The following is a 16505-nucleotide window of genomic DNA, read 5'->3' on the forward strand; positions in this document are numbered from 1 at the left end:
ATCATTATCTCTGGAATGCAAGTCCCCGTGGGCCAGCTTCAAATCACCAATCAGCCCTATCTCCCTTGAACCCTAATCCACTTCTAGTTCAAGATCTCTACAACCTCATCATTTTAACTTTTGACGATGTCACCTATATTCACTAACTCCTATTCATCACCAACTACTCAGCCCTCAATGTCCAACAATTTGGTTCCAGCCACCTACCTTCCCCTCTACCCCAAAAACCTGCCCCTGCTACCTCACTAGTGGCTTCCTATATACCAAGACCAATGGACACTTTCCATTCCTTCTCTCACAGCTACTCTCTGAAGCCTTTGGCACTGTTGAGCACATGCTGCCTCCAAACCCTCTTCTCTGGGTCCTGTGTGACAGTCCACTCTCCTGGTTCTCTTCCCACCTTCCTGACCACTCCTATCCATCTCACTCAGGTGCTCTATCCTAAGATTCTAGCCTGGACCTACTGCCTTTGTTACTAGTCTACAGTCTTCCTGCTCAATCTCATCGCCTCTAATGATGATTCAAAAAAAAAAAAAAATACTCTCAAGCCCAGGCATAGATCCATATACTCAACTGTCTTCAGGTTATCGCCATATCTCCAAATTGGACTCCTCTTCACCCCAGACTTGTTCTTCCCCTCTCTTTTCTATCTGTACTGGTGGTTCAACCATCTACCCAGGGTCCCAAGCTATAAGCCAGGGCATCCTGGACTCTCTCTCCTTCTCGAAGTTCAACCAGTCTCTAACTCCTGCCATGTTCTCCTAAATTATTTCTCAAAGCATTCTCTCCTCTTCATCCTCGCTGCTGCTTCAGGCCTTCCTCTAAACATAGACCAGGTTCCCTCTGGTCCAGGATAAAATCTAAGCTCCTAAACACAGCCTCCAGTCGAGGGCCTCTCTAGGATCTGGTCTTCCTATAATCCATTTTCCACAGGGCTGTCAAAATGGTATCTCTAAAACTCCATAGTTGGCTCAAACTGGCTCTCCCCTCACTCTGCTTCTGGGCCCTGCCTGCTCTCTCCTTCTCCCTGCCTGGAATACTCAACCCCACCTCCCCAACACTGACAGTCACCTGGGTAACTCCTACTTCCCTTTGCCATACACCTCAGGGTTGTCTCCTGCGAGAGCTTACCAGCCCCCCACCCCATTGCCCCTTTTCATTGTTTCTAGGACTTGCCTTTGTCCTGTATTTACCACCCCTCAGTTTACTCAGGAGTGTCCCCCAATGAGCTGTGAGCTTCCTGAAATGCTGCTTTTCATTCCTCTGACCCCAGAGTCTAGCATGGGGTCTGGTACACAAAAAGTTCTGAATAAACGTTGAGTAAGTGGATGAATAACTGAACGAAGTGACCCGTGTCTTACGCGTACCTGTCATCTGCGGAGCCTTCAACTCCCAGCCGCTCCCAGCCCAGAGCTTGGCACACCGTAGGTACTCAGTCAAGATTGTCCATATTTCATTTTCTGAATTACTGAGGTAGTTTGAGGTATGGTAGGGTAGAGGGAAGGCGGTCTGGATGCGGGAAATTTAGCCCAAAGGAAAGCGTAGGGTGCGCCGCAGTGGGGGGGAGGGGCAATGGGGGAGTCTGGAAAGGTGGGAAGGAACTAAGTCTGTAGCCCACTGTCTCTCCGTGCCCTGAGGTCAGCGGAGACCGATCATGTTAGTCTGCCTCCAGCCCCGCCAGCGCAGCACATCTCCCCGTCACCTCTGTGGCGCAACCCCCGCTAGGCGCTCGCGCTCAGGCCTGGGAGGCGTGTGTGTCGCTTTAAAAGCTCCCTCCCGGCGCGCGGGGCCGGCCCTTCCCTGCCAGCGCCGAGCGCGCGGAGCCGCGGAGCCGGGCGGCCTTGGAGGGAGCAGCGCCCGCCCCGGCGACCAGTCGGGCGGGGGTCGCGGGGCGGGCCGGGGCGGCGGGGCTCGCGGGGCGCGCGGCGCGGCGCTCGGGGAGCGGCGCAGGCCCGCGGAGTCCGGCAGGACAGGGCGAGGCCGCGGAGGGAGGCCCAGCTGCGCCCGCGACTGTGCGACCGGCCGGCAGCGCCCCGGCGCCCGGGACCGGCGAGGCGGCGAGCCGGGAGGGAGCAGCGAGGCGGCGGCCGCGGAGCGGAGGCTGCGAGCCCGGCGCGCCCCGCCCGGCCGCCGCGCGCCCTCCCCTCCCCACCCTCTCCCCGCCGCGCCTCCTCCTCTCGCTCGAGTCGCCTCCTCTCCTCCGCCGCGCGCCGCTCCCGCCCGCGCCAGGGCCGCCGAACCCAGCCGGGCCGGGCCCCCCGCCTCGCGCGCTACCGGCCGGGCCCGGCGGGGACAGGTCCCGCGCCCGCCGCCGCCCCGCCCCAGGGGCCCGAAGGCTTCCGCACCTTTCCGACCGTGGACTGATCGGTGGGAGCGCCCTCGCCGCTGGCCGAGCCCCGGGCTGGGCTGCGCCGACCCTCGCGGCCGCTCCGGACGCCGCGGGCGCGGGAGCGCGGACATCCTGGGTCCCGGCTGAGCGCGTCCCGCGAGCCCAGCGGTGCCAGCTCACTCCGGGCAGGGCAGACCCCGCGGGGCCCGGCGCCGGCCGTTCTGGACTGGACAGAGCGAAGCCCGGAAGGTGCCGAGCCAGGGGAATGCCGAGTGCGCGCTGAGGGATCCCGGCGCCCTCCGATCCCTCCGACTTTGGCTAACGAGCTGGGACTGGCCCGGCGTCGCCTCGGTCTCCCTGAGCCCGGGTCACCTGTGGCCTCGGAGCGCCGGGCCCGCCGGACCCTTGCTTCTTACCCACCCAGAGCCCGGCGGGGGTTGGGGGAGATTTTTCTTGCCCCCTTTCCGAGAACGCGGAGGCCCCGCCCCCTCCCACCGCCCAGATGTCTCCAGGGGTGGTTCTGAGGACCTTCCTGAGGCCAGGGGCCGAAGGGTCCAGAGAAAGAAGCCCGCCCTAGGGAGCCTGGGGGCCCCCCAACCTCGTCTTGGGGCTTGGCCCCCAACGCTGCTCGGAAGGCAGGCCGGTGCCCCCACCCTCGGTGAGTCCAGGAGCCGGGCAGGGGTTCTGAGGGAAGGCGGGGCTGGGAAAGGGAGGGTCTGCTGGGAACGAGGGCACCCTGAGGACACTACGAGGGAGGACCGAAGACTGGAGAGACCCTCTGGTGAACCCGTGGTGCCTGGCCTGGCTGGGGAGCGGGTACTTAGGGGAAGCTGGGGCACGGCGCCCCATCGCAGGCTGAGGACTTCTGCCTCTAAAGCAGGGGCGCCTTCTTTTCCTTCTGTAGACCATCTGCCTCCATCTACTTCCCCATAAAGAAAAAAAAAAATAAATCCCCAGAGAAGAAGGGTGCAGGCTGGGGAGAGGAGGGAGGCAGCAGCATTGCCGGCTGGTGCTGCAGCCTAGGAGGGCTGACGCCAGGCTCGCTTTCTCTGCAGGGGGCTGTCTTCCTCCAATCCAGCTCTCTCCCCAGAGCTACCCACATCTGGAGCCCCTTCCACATCTGGAAGACCCCAGCCATCATCTAGTTGCATCCAGAGACCTCTGCCTTTGCAACTGCCCAGGAGTCGTGAGGGTGTTGCTGCTGCCTTCCCCTAATCCCAAGGGCATCTCTTACTCTTAGTCCCTGCAGAGTCATCCCCCTGCCTCTGTGTCCAAGCTCAGCCAGACATCAGCCCAGCATACCCACAGGCACTTCAAGTCCTGGAGGCCACTTCTGAGTCCCAAAGCCCCTCCCCCTCTCCTCCTGTGTCCTCGCCTTGACCCCCTTTGTCAGATTCTGTCTCCCTCTGGGCATCTCATTCCCCACCCAGAGGCAGAGGAAGAGGGGTGTCAGGAGGCAGGGGCTGGGTGAGGGCCACCCAGGGCCAGGGTGGGCTGGGGGCCGTTAAGATGTGGAGCTCTGCCTGGCCGACGGGGGCTTCGTGGAGGCAGACGCAGTGTGTGCCTGGCTGGGGGGAGTATGGGCAGGCCTGCGGCCACGTGGTAAAGGATGAACATTCGGGGCACCCTGGACCTCGGGCAGCCCAGTGACGACCCCAGCAGTGGTGGCCAGCGTGAGCGGATTCGACAGCGAATGAAGATGGTCATCGGGCAGCTCGAGGGCATCTTGCGGGAGCTCAAGGAGGTGGCCAAGGAGCTCAGGGAGGTGAGTGAGGGCCCAAGACGGACCCTAGACAGTGTTCCTGGTCCTGCCATGAAAACGTACTCTCGTATGTAGGTTTCAGTGTGAGCGTGTGCGTGCATGCACACAAAGCTGTGTGCACATGTGTCATTCTGCTGGGTACTTCCTTCTTGTTCTCCTTTCCCCAATTCCGCTTTGCTAAATATCTCACCATAGCCCAGAGCTGGAAGGGTCTTGGTGTTGCAAAGACTGCTTGAACAGCATGTTGTGGGCCCTTGGCTCTGTGGTTAGTGCTCAGGACCGCTGAGGTGGCCAATAAGGACTGAGTCCCACCATAGCCTCTTCATGGGAGATACCCGTCTGGAGCCCAAGCCGACCTTTGGCTTCATTATCTGCTTCCCAGACTCTGAGGTGGTCACAAGGGGCCCTACAAGACAGTGGATGGCTCTAATGAGGCAGTTCTCACTGCACAGGTCCCAGCTCAGAGCATTCCCCTAGAGATCACACAGATACTCAGAACCCTTGATCCTGGAAAAATTAGGGCCAGCTAGGCCCTCCTCCCTGCCCTGAGGTGAGAATGTGTCTAAGGGGCTGCTAGTGGTGTGAGTTCCTGTGCATATTAGCAAGGGTAGGGATCACCTCTAAAAAGCCGCCCCATAGTCCTGAATGTTTTTTGCCAAGGCTGGAAAGTCACTGAGAAACCCAGGGGTGTGTGTCCCTCTCTGTCTCTCTAAGCAAAGCCCGCTTTAATTACTGCTCCCACGTTGCTGGGGTAATGAGATACACATGTCCTTGGACCTACCCCCTGGGCTATGTTCGAGCCCAAAATGCATGACCAGCGTTCTGAGCCACTGGCCTGAATTTGCCCCCTGGGTACCATTATGCCAGCCAGGTGGGCTTTAGGCAAATTTCAACTCCTTGTAACCAGAGCCCCTGCAGAGATGGCAGGGAGAGTGATTGAACTGGAGTTATGGACTCGAGTTCTTCCTTGCCAGCTGTGTAGGGAGAATGGGGGCTCTTGGAGGATTGAGGAGAGTGTGTGATGGTGGCTACCAACTCTAGACTGGCAACTTGGCCTTCCAGCCTGGCCTGAGAGCCAAGGAGCAGGGAATGTTTGAAGGGAGGTGTGGCCAGAGTGGAAATGCCAGGCAGGAGCTGAGGATGAGAAAGGCAGCCCTTCTGCCTGGAGTCAGCCTCATGGAGACTGCCAGGAATTCCTTCCTCAGGAGGCAGGAGTGGCTGTTATTGCAAGTAGAGAGAGGTCGTGGTGCTTCTGCCCATAGACTGGGCTGGCGAGGGTCTGCGCTGAACATCTCTGGAGAATGCAAAGGCCAGAGGCTCCTGAGCAACCCCTCCTCCCCTAAACTTATTGGTCCAAAGGACAATCAACCCCTCTTCATCCCTCCGATGCCCCACTCCTTATTTTATTTCAGGTGTTCTGTAGTCTCCTCAGAGTCATGGGAACTGTCTAGAGTTTCAGTCTTGGGCAAGGGCATGGGACCTATGTCCCAGTAGGCCCACCCAGAAAGATCCAGGATTGACTCTAAGCCTGCAAGTTGGCTTTGATATAGCACAGAGCCTACTTCTAACTGAGCAACTGAGCATCTTCCGGGCATTTGCCCCCACTCTAGAATAGCCACCTAGAGCTTGAAGGCATCTGACATGTTATCCAGACCAGCCCTGTTCATTTATTGTTGAAGAATCTGAGGGCTAGAGAGGGAAGGGGTCTTGTGAAAGGTCACAGAGCTTGCCAGTGGCATATCTAACCCTGGAACTCAGGTTCCAGATGCCTACTCTGGGGCTTCAGCAGGTGGGCTAATGGGCAACATTTTCCATTTTGTTAGGAACCTTCTAGAGATGATACCTTATACTCATGCTGTAATTCTCTGAGAGGGTGCCTTTTAGGGGGTAAGGCAGGAAGATTTATTTGCAAATGTATGAGGATTTATTTACAGATCTTTTGAGTCCCCTCCCTCCCTCCTCAGCACACACACTTACCCACTCCCATGTTCGGAACAGCAGAGCTTCAGGTTCATGGGCTGTGTAGCCCAGAGGCCTGAGCCAGGACAGAGAAAAATGAGTCCCTTCCCCCATACCCCCTGTAGACCATGTACCTCCACCCAAGACTTTGGCAGGTTGCTAATGCAACCAGAATCTACCCCGTATGCCACCACCTGCCCGCTGCCAATGGCACCTAGCTAGGAGTGGAGACAGGCCTCAGAGCTCCCCTAGCCCCCAGGCAGGGTCTGGACCTGGGGTGATGGGCAGAGGGGAATGTTGGGGAAGACAGGTGAGGCTCTGGGAGACCCAGGTAGACGAGGAGATGCCATAATTGACTTCCTGTGGGATGGGCTTTGTCAAGAATGGGGTTACCAAGTAGGGATTCCAGGCCCTGGTTTGGGGTAAAGGTTTGTAGCCTCCCTGGAACCTGTGATCTTGACTCTTTGTCCTCCAACAAGGCTGTAAAACTGAATCTTCCTGGCTCTCCTCAGTTGCTTTGTGTGGCATTTTCTAGTGGGGGGCATGGGTAGGCCCAAGGTTGAGAGGGTTTTCTCATCACACCCCACTCCCCAGGCAACACCAGCTTGGGGCTCACCAGCTGGGTTCTGGTCTCAGGAGGACAAAACACTTAGATGTGAAGGCAAGGTTCACATACAAGACTTCCAGGGAGCAGCACAAGGTGCTTGATGAAGGAGCAGGGCCAGCAGAAAGGAAGGGCTTAGCTATATTCCCTCTGCTATCTTCCTCCTCCATCTGCTGCTCTCTCTTCCCCAGACACCACCCATCATGGCAGAGCCTCCTCATCCTCTTGAGCATACAGCCTGGAATTCATAGAAAGATGAGAGACACTAAAGCACTTCTTCCCCAGGCCTCTGAGCCTCAGTCTGCTCATCTCTGAAATGGGAATGATGATAATTCACACCCAGAGTGATCTTACAGGGATTTATTGGGTGCTTGGCCTGTGGTAGGGCCAACACCTACTCACATCCCTAAAGGATTTGGAATGCCCTCTCCCATATCTCCCCCCGTCCCCAAACCCCTATTGCAGCTCTGCCACCTGCTCCCTGGGTAGGTGGGGAGCAAGTTCTGTCCCACGTGTGGAGAAAATAGTTTTATGGACTAAGTGAAGTATGGAATGCAAAAGTGCCTTGGAAGCTAAAATTGTGCCATAGAGGGATGTGACAGCCAATCATTAATTAGCCCTCATCTCCTAGGTTCCCCAGTACTCCAGGATGCCAGGCCAATTCTAACAGGCTCTCTAAGTTCCTCAGAACTTTGTGGATGTTAATTTAGAGATGCAGCACAGCTTACAGGCTAAGAGCATGAGCTCTGCAGCCAGATATTCTTGGTTCAAATATGAGCTCTGCCACCTTCCTAGTTGTGTGAACTTGGGAAAGTTACTTTACCTCTCTGCACTTCTGTTTTCCAGGTGTAAAATGAGGATACAGAATTTTATGCCTCCCCTTCAGCAGCCCTAGGGTAGTTTTGAGAATTAAATGTGAATATTATATATAATGTGCTTAGCACAGTGATGGACACCCAACTAGCTCCATATCTGTTTGGTATTACTGATAACATATTCTAGCAACGGCCCGCTCCTCAGCTCCATGTAAGGCCTTGTTCCTTTGGAGTCATATCAGCTTCTTAGCCACGATCAGGGAGGTTAGAGCCAGGGCCCTGACCTTGCTAGCATCCTGCAGGAGGCAGTCCCACCCTCTTCCATCAGGGAAAGGGGAAAGAGAGTGACAGTGATGGGGATGGGAACGGGTATCCAATAAGATGGCTTTTGAACAGATGATACCCAAAGGAAGTGAGGACACAAGTCAAAGGGATATCTAGGGGGATGAATCTCCACGCAAGGGGAGCAGTCAGTGCAGAAGTCCTGAGAAGGAAGTTCACTCGGCACAGTCAGGATCAGCAAGGAAGCCAGTGCAGCGGCAGTGGGAGAGAAGAGCAGGAGTCAATGTCACAGAGGGAACAGGGTGTCAGGGCACACAGACTGTGCAGGCCACAGTACAGAATTTGGATTTTGTCCTCAGTGAGAATCCCACATGCTCTCCAGGAATCTCCTTGTTATGTTTCTGGGTGGGAATTTGTGTCCCCACTGTTTTCTCTGTTCTCTACCCAACTGAGAGCCCCCAAGGGCAGGGGTGAGGGGTTTTGTCCTTGGCCCCCCAGATACTGAGCTCACCTTGAGCTGATACTTGGCCTCCTCCTCCTTGGTTCCCCTTCCCCGAGATGTCACTAAGCATGGGGGCTCAAAATGTTCCTGTGCCAACCACTGGTATCCCTCACATCATCACTGGCTCTTTGGTAGGACACAACTTAAGGGCACAGTTGCCCACCTTGGCCTGACTACCTCAGGAGGATACAGGGGTCGGCATAACCCTTCCATAGCCTGGGGTGGTAGTAGAGATGCCCCCACCTGATTTTCTTGGGAATTAGGCACAGTGACAATCATGCTGTTTTACTGTCAAGGTGCTGCAGATGAGGTGACCAAGAAACCCATGGGCTGTGAGGGCATGAGATAAAACATGGCCCAGTCAGGAAGCAGCTGGAACAGGAGCAGCTTGGGACCACAGAGCTGTGCCAAAGTGGGTCAGCTCCATCACCCGCAGCTCAGCAGGAATTGTGCGGATTTTTTCTTTTTATTCTTGCCTCTCTTTTCCCTTTGCGTTCTCCTCCTCCGGACAGATTTGAGAAGTTCCCTGGCCAATTAGGGCAAATTGCAAGATGAGACTCATGAATCACAGTCAACTCACTCCCCCCTCCCCAATGCCACAGCTCCCAGGAAGACAATAAATAACGTAATCACAGAATTAAAAAATAATCAGTGGTCATAAATAATGCAGAATCTCCAGTTATGTAACTAGCTGCCTGGGGAGCTGGGAGGGAAGGAAGGCGGTAGCAACTTGTCAAGCAAGGTGAGGGGGCCAGAGGTGAGGGGGGAAGACAAGAGATAAAGATTGTGGGATTCCCGGGTCCTTGGTCCTGGCTCTAGAGCCTTATGGAACACAGAATTGTTTTTCTTGGAGAGGTGGCTGAGCCAGGACTGGAGGGAGGGCGGGGGCGGGCAGTATTGCAGTGTCCTGCATCACAGAACACTTTCTCAGAAAAGAAGCCTCCAGATGTTTTTATTAAGCTCTCTGTCTCAACTCATCCACTCACTCAGTGGATGTATTTATAAAGAGTGTGCCAATACCTGTACCAAATTGTAATGCAATGGTGGGCAAGGTATTGCCTGGCCAACCCTTGCGGGGCTTAGTGTCTTATGGGGAGACAGACATCAACCACATTATAACATATATACTCATTACATTGTAGCAGGGAGAAATACTGAACGATATTTTAAGGAAAGGTATGGGGTGTTTTGAGAGCCTTTCATAGGGAATCCGTCCTCAACTGGGGATCAAGGAAGACCTCCTTACAGAAATAAGATGGATTGAGCAGGAAAGCAGGGAGGCATTCAGGTGAAACCCAGAGCAGAAGTGAGCTCAGTGGGGCGCATAAAGGTGGTGAGGAGGCAGGCCAGGCAGGGTGGGGAGCACAGGGTCCTTGGCCAGATTTAGCGTGTGGTGGTGTTTGAGAGGCTCAGGAGTTTGGGGAGCAGGGAAGTGCTACAAGCACAGAGGTGTCATGGTTCTGTTGGCTGATTTGGAAGTTCCCTGGATGCAGCATGCAGCAGGAGCTGGACAGGAAGTTGCTGCCAGCAGGAAGACTAGACAGGTATGGTGCTTTTGTTCAGGCAAGGGGCGCTGTGACTAGGACAGAGGTAGGAGACACCCTTGGGATGGGGCTGGAGACCCCGGACAGGTGGTGTCTCAGCCCTTAGCCCTTCCTCTCTAGAGTTCCCTCTAGACCCCTCTAGAGCAGATAATTCATGCCCTTAAGGGGCTAGGCCCATGAGGCAGGATACTCAATTTCTGTTCTCAGCTCACCTCCTAACAGTCTCTGGGCCTCAGTTTCCCTATTAGCAAGAACAGTGAAAAGGGTGGACTCAACACTGCCTCCTGTCCCTTCTGGCTTTGGGGTTCTAGGATTCCGAGACTTTTATCGTTCCATTTTTCTCTCCATTCTCTCTCTCCCCCTCTCTTTCCTTCTGTGTATATAATTATTTTCCCTGCACTCCAAGACAAACTCAAATTACATGTAGGCAAAATGATTATTAAATCTCAGAGAGAAATCACAGATTTCAACACATCCAGAGCAGACCAGCAGGTAGCCTGGGGCCTGCCCCACACCTGCCCTCCCACAGACCCCATGACATGAGGCCGGGGATAGGCAGTGGGTTTGTGGACTGACCGGGCCCTGCATACAATCTGGGTACCCTTGGCATCTCACTCCCATTTCTGATTCTCACATATGTCATTTATCAAGTGGATGTGACCTGCCCCACCTAATGGACTGGGCCAGATTTGCCTGTGGGCCTCAACCATTTGGCTTTTAGAACCTCTTCTGCTTCTATTCTATCTGGGGACAGCCCTACTTTAGCGAACATAGGTGCCAGGTACTGAGGTTTAAAAGGCCCAATATGTCCTATTATCCTGCCACAGCCACTGGAAATGTCCCCATCATGGTGTCATTCCTTTGGTGAGGAACTGATTTCTGTCAGCTCTTGGCCCTGGTAACAGAAGCCTGGTCACATTATAGCGCCCATGGGTGTATGGCGGATATCGGTAGTCTGCATTGTTCTGCATGCTTTCTGTGCATTGAGTAATTATATCCTCACAACAGCCCCAACAAATAGGTACTACTAGAGTTCTCCTTTGATGAAGAAACATGTGGAGACATTGAATAACGTGACTAAGATCACAAAGCCAGTAGACTATGAGGGCAGGATTGGATCCTAGGTGTAGCTCCAGAGCCCAGATTCTTAGGTGCTTGGCTGTGCTGACTCTGCAGTTTGCTGCACATTCATTTCTGTTCAATTTCCACCACCGGGGTGAGGAGAAGAGTGTCACTCCACTTTATGAGGGAGGCAAATGGGACCTGGAAAGGGAAATCACCTGCCTCAAGTTCCTTAGCCCAGATGTGACAGACTTGAGACTTGAATTCAGGCCTTCCTCTTTTCCTTCCTTTCATACTCCCAGGGCAGAGCCAGATAGGGGCATTCCAAAAGAGAAGGGGTAGGGCCCAAATGTGAAGGCCACCTGAGCAGATGGCTGGCAAGGGCTTTTTCGGTGGCAGGAGTGTTTCCAGGCCTGAAGGCTTCAGGGCCCCTTCTCTGTACACCCCACCCTGGATCTTCCTAACAGGGCATTAGGAGCCCAGCTTTTGGGCTTGGCCTGGCCTCAGCCAACCTTGTGCCATTACAGCCAAGTCACTTAACTCCAGATTCCTACTAGCATTGCACACTCTCCTTTCAGCAGCGGACTCTTAGCAGCTAGCTTGATGGGGGAGTCTAATTGGAAGGCATGGCCACCATAGAGGTACAGGGCCACTCTAGAGGCCAGCAGTACCCTGTGGTGCTACTTCTTTACCAGCTTGAATCCTCAGGACTCTAGGCCCAAGTTTGTCCCCAGACTAACAGCAGCAGCACCGGGAAGTCTGTTAGATCTGCAACTTCTTGAGCCCCACCTAAAACCCACCAAATCAGAAACTCTGGTGCACACTCCAGTTTGAGAGCTTCTACTCTAGTCCAGGGTCCTCACCATCTCTCAGACAAGGCTTGGGTTGAACAAGGGCTTCTGGGGAATGTGAGCTTCTCTGTGGTATAGGAGTCATTACAGTGAGAAACATAAGAGGGTATGGCTAGATTGGAGGGTAGGGCCATATGCCCATTGCCTGCTCAAGCCTAGAAATCACAGCAGCACTCAAAGCAGTGTGCAGTCTTGCGGGGGCCTTGCAGAGGCAGGAATCTCAGCTCCACCAATGACTGGTTCCTCAGGCCCGTCATCTATTCACCTATGACCTCAGGAGATGAAGATCTCATGGGTGGAAAGCCTGACACACAGTAGGTACTCAGAGATTGGAGATGATGTCACTTTTGTCACTAATGGCCTGCTGAGCCCTTCTACTACCCTTCTCATTGTTCCTCATGAAGCTGTAGTGAGATTAGCAGGGCTGGAGTTATCAGGCCCACTTGGTAGCAAATGAAGTTGAGATCCAGAGAGGTTATGTGACCTACCCCAAAGACAAAAAACTATGTCTAAGCTGAGTCTGGAATCCAGGTGTCTTGACTCCCCCAGGTCTTCTGCAGGCCTTAGCCAAGTGTTCTGGCCACCCCTGGCCTGAAGCCACAGAGGGTGGTCATCCCTAGGCATCAATACTCCAAAACAGCTTAAGTCACTACTACAAACAGAGTTCTAGAATCTCAGAGATGGAAGGAAGCTTGGAGATCAACTAGTTCACCCAACTCCCCATTTACAGATTGAGAAACTGAAACCTAAGAGGGAAACTTAACTAGGTCCCCTGCATGGGACCCCCTGACCAGACAGACATCCCAATGACCTAGACTCCTCCTGCCCCCTCAGTTTTGGCCTTGCTTTCCTCTTTCATTTTGGGATGCTTCCTGCCCCAACTCTTCCAGAACACCTAGTACACCCCTGGACAGAAGTAGTCCTCAGTAAAGGTTTGTTGATTAGGGACTTTATTAGGTAATTAATGAATTGACTGCTCTGACCCCAGGTAAGAACACTGGAGAGGTGCTGGGAGTTGGCCCTGGGCCAGGGGGCTCACCATATATCGCTTCCTCTCTGGGTCTCTTGGCTCTTCAGCTTTGCTTTTATTGTCCCCCTGTTTTTATATTTGGCCCGAAGCTTGTCTCCTCTTGATTGTCCTCTCCCTATGCCTCTTACTGGGTCTCCTCCTTATTTTTCTCACTATCTTTGTCCCTAATTCAGGTAGCTGACAGTGGCCTAGGCCGCGGGATGTCCTGAGGCAGGGCTGCCTGCACAGAGGCAGAGCTTTTCTTTATGTGGGGTGGGCAGGATGCAGTGACCTCATAGCTGAGCCGCCCCACCTTGAGTGCATTTAACGGACAGTTCTGGGCCCAGGATGAATGGATTTTTTTATTGCTTACCAAATAATGTTTATTTTATTCCTTTCCCCAACAAGCCAGAATTGATTTCCACTCATCAGGAGCTAGGGTGCATGGGGGTGGGGTGGCGGAGACCCTTGGGGGACAGTTACTGACCAGCTGCACAGGCTAGTCCAGGATGCTTCCTGGTCACCCCATATTATTTTCTTTCTGAGGGTGGGAGGACCTCTCATCTCTCTACTGAGTGGATTGCTGGGGTCCCTCAGCCCTCTTTAAATTGACCCTTCTCAGTCAAAGAAAGATCAAGCTCTGAGCTCAGACCAGCAGCTGGCTTTGGGGGAGAGGGGTGTGTGAATGAGTGGAGTGTAGGGTTGGAAGGCAGTCTTCTCTCCCCCCAAGAGACTTAGGAGTGGAAAATGGAAATGGCTGGAGCAAGCTTTGTTCACCCTGGTCCAGTTTGGGTCCTCAATAGGGGAAACAAGCCTGTGACCTCAAGTCCAGACACCATCCTGTAGGGTATCAGCCGGGGGCATGAGGGAGGGGCATGCTCCCACCTAGGTGATGCTAGGTCTGGCCGGGCCCCTCTCACCCCTCTGCCTTTCCCTGGCCAGGTGGTGAGCCAGATTGATAAGCTAACCTCAGACTTCGACTTTGAACTGGAACCGGATGACTGGACCACGGCCACTGTGAGCAGCACCTCCAGCAGCGACAAGGCGGGCATAGGTGGCCCCTTTGACCTGGGCCACCTCGACTTCATGACAGCTGACATCCTCTCAGACAGCTGGGAGTTCTGCTCCTTCCTGGACGTCTCTACCCCCTCAGACTCTGTGGATGGCCCGGAGCCAAACCGGCCAGGGGCTGGCCCTGACTACCGGCTCATGAATGGTGGCATGCCAATCCCCAATGGGCCGCGGGTGGAGACCCCGGACTCCTCTAGCGAGGAGGCCTTCAGCACAGGCCCTGCCAAGGGCCAGCTGCCTCAGCGGACCCCGGGCACACGGGAGAGAGTGCGGTTCAGTGACAAAGTGCTCTACCATGCTTTGTGCTGTGATGATGAGGAGGGGAATGGCGAGGAGGCAGTGGCAGAGGAGGAGGTGGGCCTGTCCCCGGAGACTCCCCGTACAGAGGTCCATGTGGGGCCTCTCAAGACCTCCCTGGCCCCCTACAAGCCGAGGCGCTCTCCACTGACTGGCCACCGCTCAGGCCCCACTTCGGCTCCTGAGCAGACCCGAAGGGTCACAAGGAACAGCAGCACCCAGACAGTGTCAGACAAGAGCACGCAGACGGTATTGCCCTACACGGCCAAACAGAAAGCCAAGGGGAAAAACTAGGGGCCAGGGAGGGGGCATAGTGGTGGGTACATAGAGTTATAAATATATACATATATATTTAAACAAACTCAGTCATAATAAAATTTAAAAATGCTAAGGATCCAGCCCTGCAGGCCCCAAAGCTTTCCCGGAGCTCATCTAAGAGACAGAGACTCCTACTCACCTCCTAGGTCCCAGGAGGTATGCCTAGAACCTTCCTTCCTTCTCCTTGCAGGGCTCCTAAAGGAGGGGGGTGTCTGAAAGTAGGTCAATGAGGTGGGGGAGGTCTAACTGGTACCCTTCTTGAGTCTGGTTGCTTGCCTAGGCTATGTCCTGGAGGGATTCATCCGCAGGAGGCATCTCTCAAGGAGCAATGTCCAAGGTCAAGGTTAACAGTCAGTATGATGCAGAAGGGACCATAGAACTGAGGGCCTGGGGTGACATCACTTCAGCTGAGCCAAGGATCACCTGCCTTCAACTCTAAGGCAGACTTTGCCTCTCCTTCCCAAAGGCAGACTTACCTGGGTATACACAACCCTATCCTGCCCCCATCTCAGGGTTTCCCAGGACACGGAGCAAGATGCTCCTATGGTGTGGGCTTCCATGCTACAAAGCTGAGCTTGCACAGACCCTGGAGGGCTGGGCTGGGCTGCACAGGGGTTTGGAGAGCCTGGACCACTCCCAAACCTTTCTACTCCATGTTCAGTCTTGTCCTCAAGGGAGCCTCAGCTAGTCCCTGGCTCTGCCCTGAGCACAGCTCAGGTCCACAGGAGAAAGCAGGCAGCAGCCACCGTGCGGCCATGAACCAGGGCCAGAGACAGGTCCTGACTTGCATCAGCAGGCAGGCAACCCCAGAGAGAAATCTAATGGCCCCACTCTGTCTCAGCTACTCTACACTGGGACTCTGAGGCCATCCTGGCAGGTCTTGAATGACATTAATAGGGAAATCATGTGAACCTAGAAATATCAGAGCTTCACCTATGGTGTGGTCCACACAGGGACAGCCTCTGAATATCCTCATGATAACAATACCACACACTGCTCGCATTCATTGAGCAGGTCTCTATGCCACTACTATCCTGAGTACATTTTATAGCGTAATCTCATTTAATCGTCACAGTAACCTGAAAAAACAGGAACTATTGCTATCCTCATTTTTCAAATGAGAAGACTGAGGTTCAGAGCGGTTAAGTAACTGGCCCAAGGTCACAGAGCCTGTGTCATATTGTCCCCCATGAACATGTAGTTTCCAGGCTATACCTGGCTCTGCTATCTGATAGCTGTATGACCTTGGACAAGTCCATTTGCCTCTCTGAGCCAATCTACCTCATCTATAAAATGAGTCTGATGGTGTTCACCCAACCCCACTAGCTGCTGTGGGACTTTAACAAGATGAGGAATGTAAAAGCACTTGGTAAACATCGAGGCACTGGATATGTATTGTAGTCAATGAGACCCCAACCTAGATTCCAGTGTTTTCTAGGGTGAGGAGCCCTGAGTGGGGCGGGAAAGAAGCTACTCCCATTGACTGGGAGCTGTCCCTGGATCGCTGCTTGGCCTTATCCCCCACAGCAACTTGAGATCGAGAAATGGCCAGTTTTATTCTCTCCCACTCGCTCAGAGCTGGGAGGTGGCAGTGGTGGCACTGCGAGGATATCGCTCCTCAGGGGCCTCCCTGCTGCACATTCAATTAAGGCAGATTTACGGCCTGCCAGGGCCTGTGGGGAAGGGTCTGCGCTCCTCAGGTCAGGGCCCAGGAGAGCCTGACCAGCAGCCTGGCAGCACACACCGAGGGGCCAAAGGAGGTGCTGTGCAGCCCTGGGGGTGGGGAGACATTTTGTTGGACACTGTGGAGCGGATGCCAGGGATGTTATCAGGATGAGATGGACTTAGGAGGCCAATGCTGCAGTGTAGGGCTCTCCCCTACACCCTAAAAAGCCAGCCAGGGTGCAGCCTCCAGGTTGTAAATCCAGGGTAAGGGGGCATGGCTAGCTGTTTCCACCCAGGCCTGAGAGCCAGAGATCTGAGTTCCTCTGTTAGCCCCAGGACCCTCTTGGGCAGTTAGTGTTGATGTATGCCAGGACTCCCATTAGGGAGAACCAGCTGGTCCTGCCCTGTCCGGCAGTGAGGAGGGGCACACCTAAC

General features: G+C 54.5%; 1 protein-coding gene across 1 annotated transcript; it reads left to right on the forward strand.

The window, feature by feature from the left end:
• Window positions 1-2238: 2238 nt before the first annotated feature.
• Window positions 2239-16284, forward strand: INSYN1 (inhibitory synaptic factor 1). Its single transcript, XM_016124988.2, has 3 exons — window positions 2239-2987; window positions 3385-4094; window positions 13662-16284. Exons 2-3 carry the CDS (start codon window positions 3939-3941, stop codon window positions 14379-14381), a joined length of 876 nt encoding a protein of 291 aa, XP_015980474.1. The 5' UTR covers window positions 2239-2987; window positions 3385-3938; the 3' UTR covers window positions 14382-16284.
• Window positions 16285-16505: the final 221 nt, after the last annotated feature.

Source organism: Rousettus aegyptiacus, unplaced genomic scaffold (assembly GCF_014176215.1).
Source record: "Rousettus aegyptiacus isolate mRouAeg1 unplaced genomic scaffold, mRouAeg1.p scaffold_m13_p_3, whole genome shotgun sequence".
Lineage (NCBI taxonomy): Eukaryota > Metazoa > Chordata > Mammalia > Chiroptera > Pteropodidae > Rousettus > Rousettus aegyptiacus.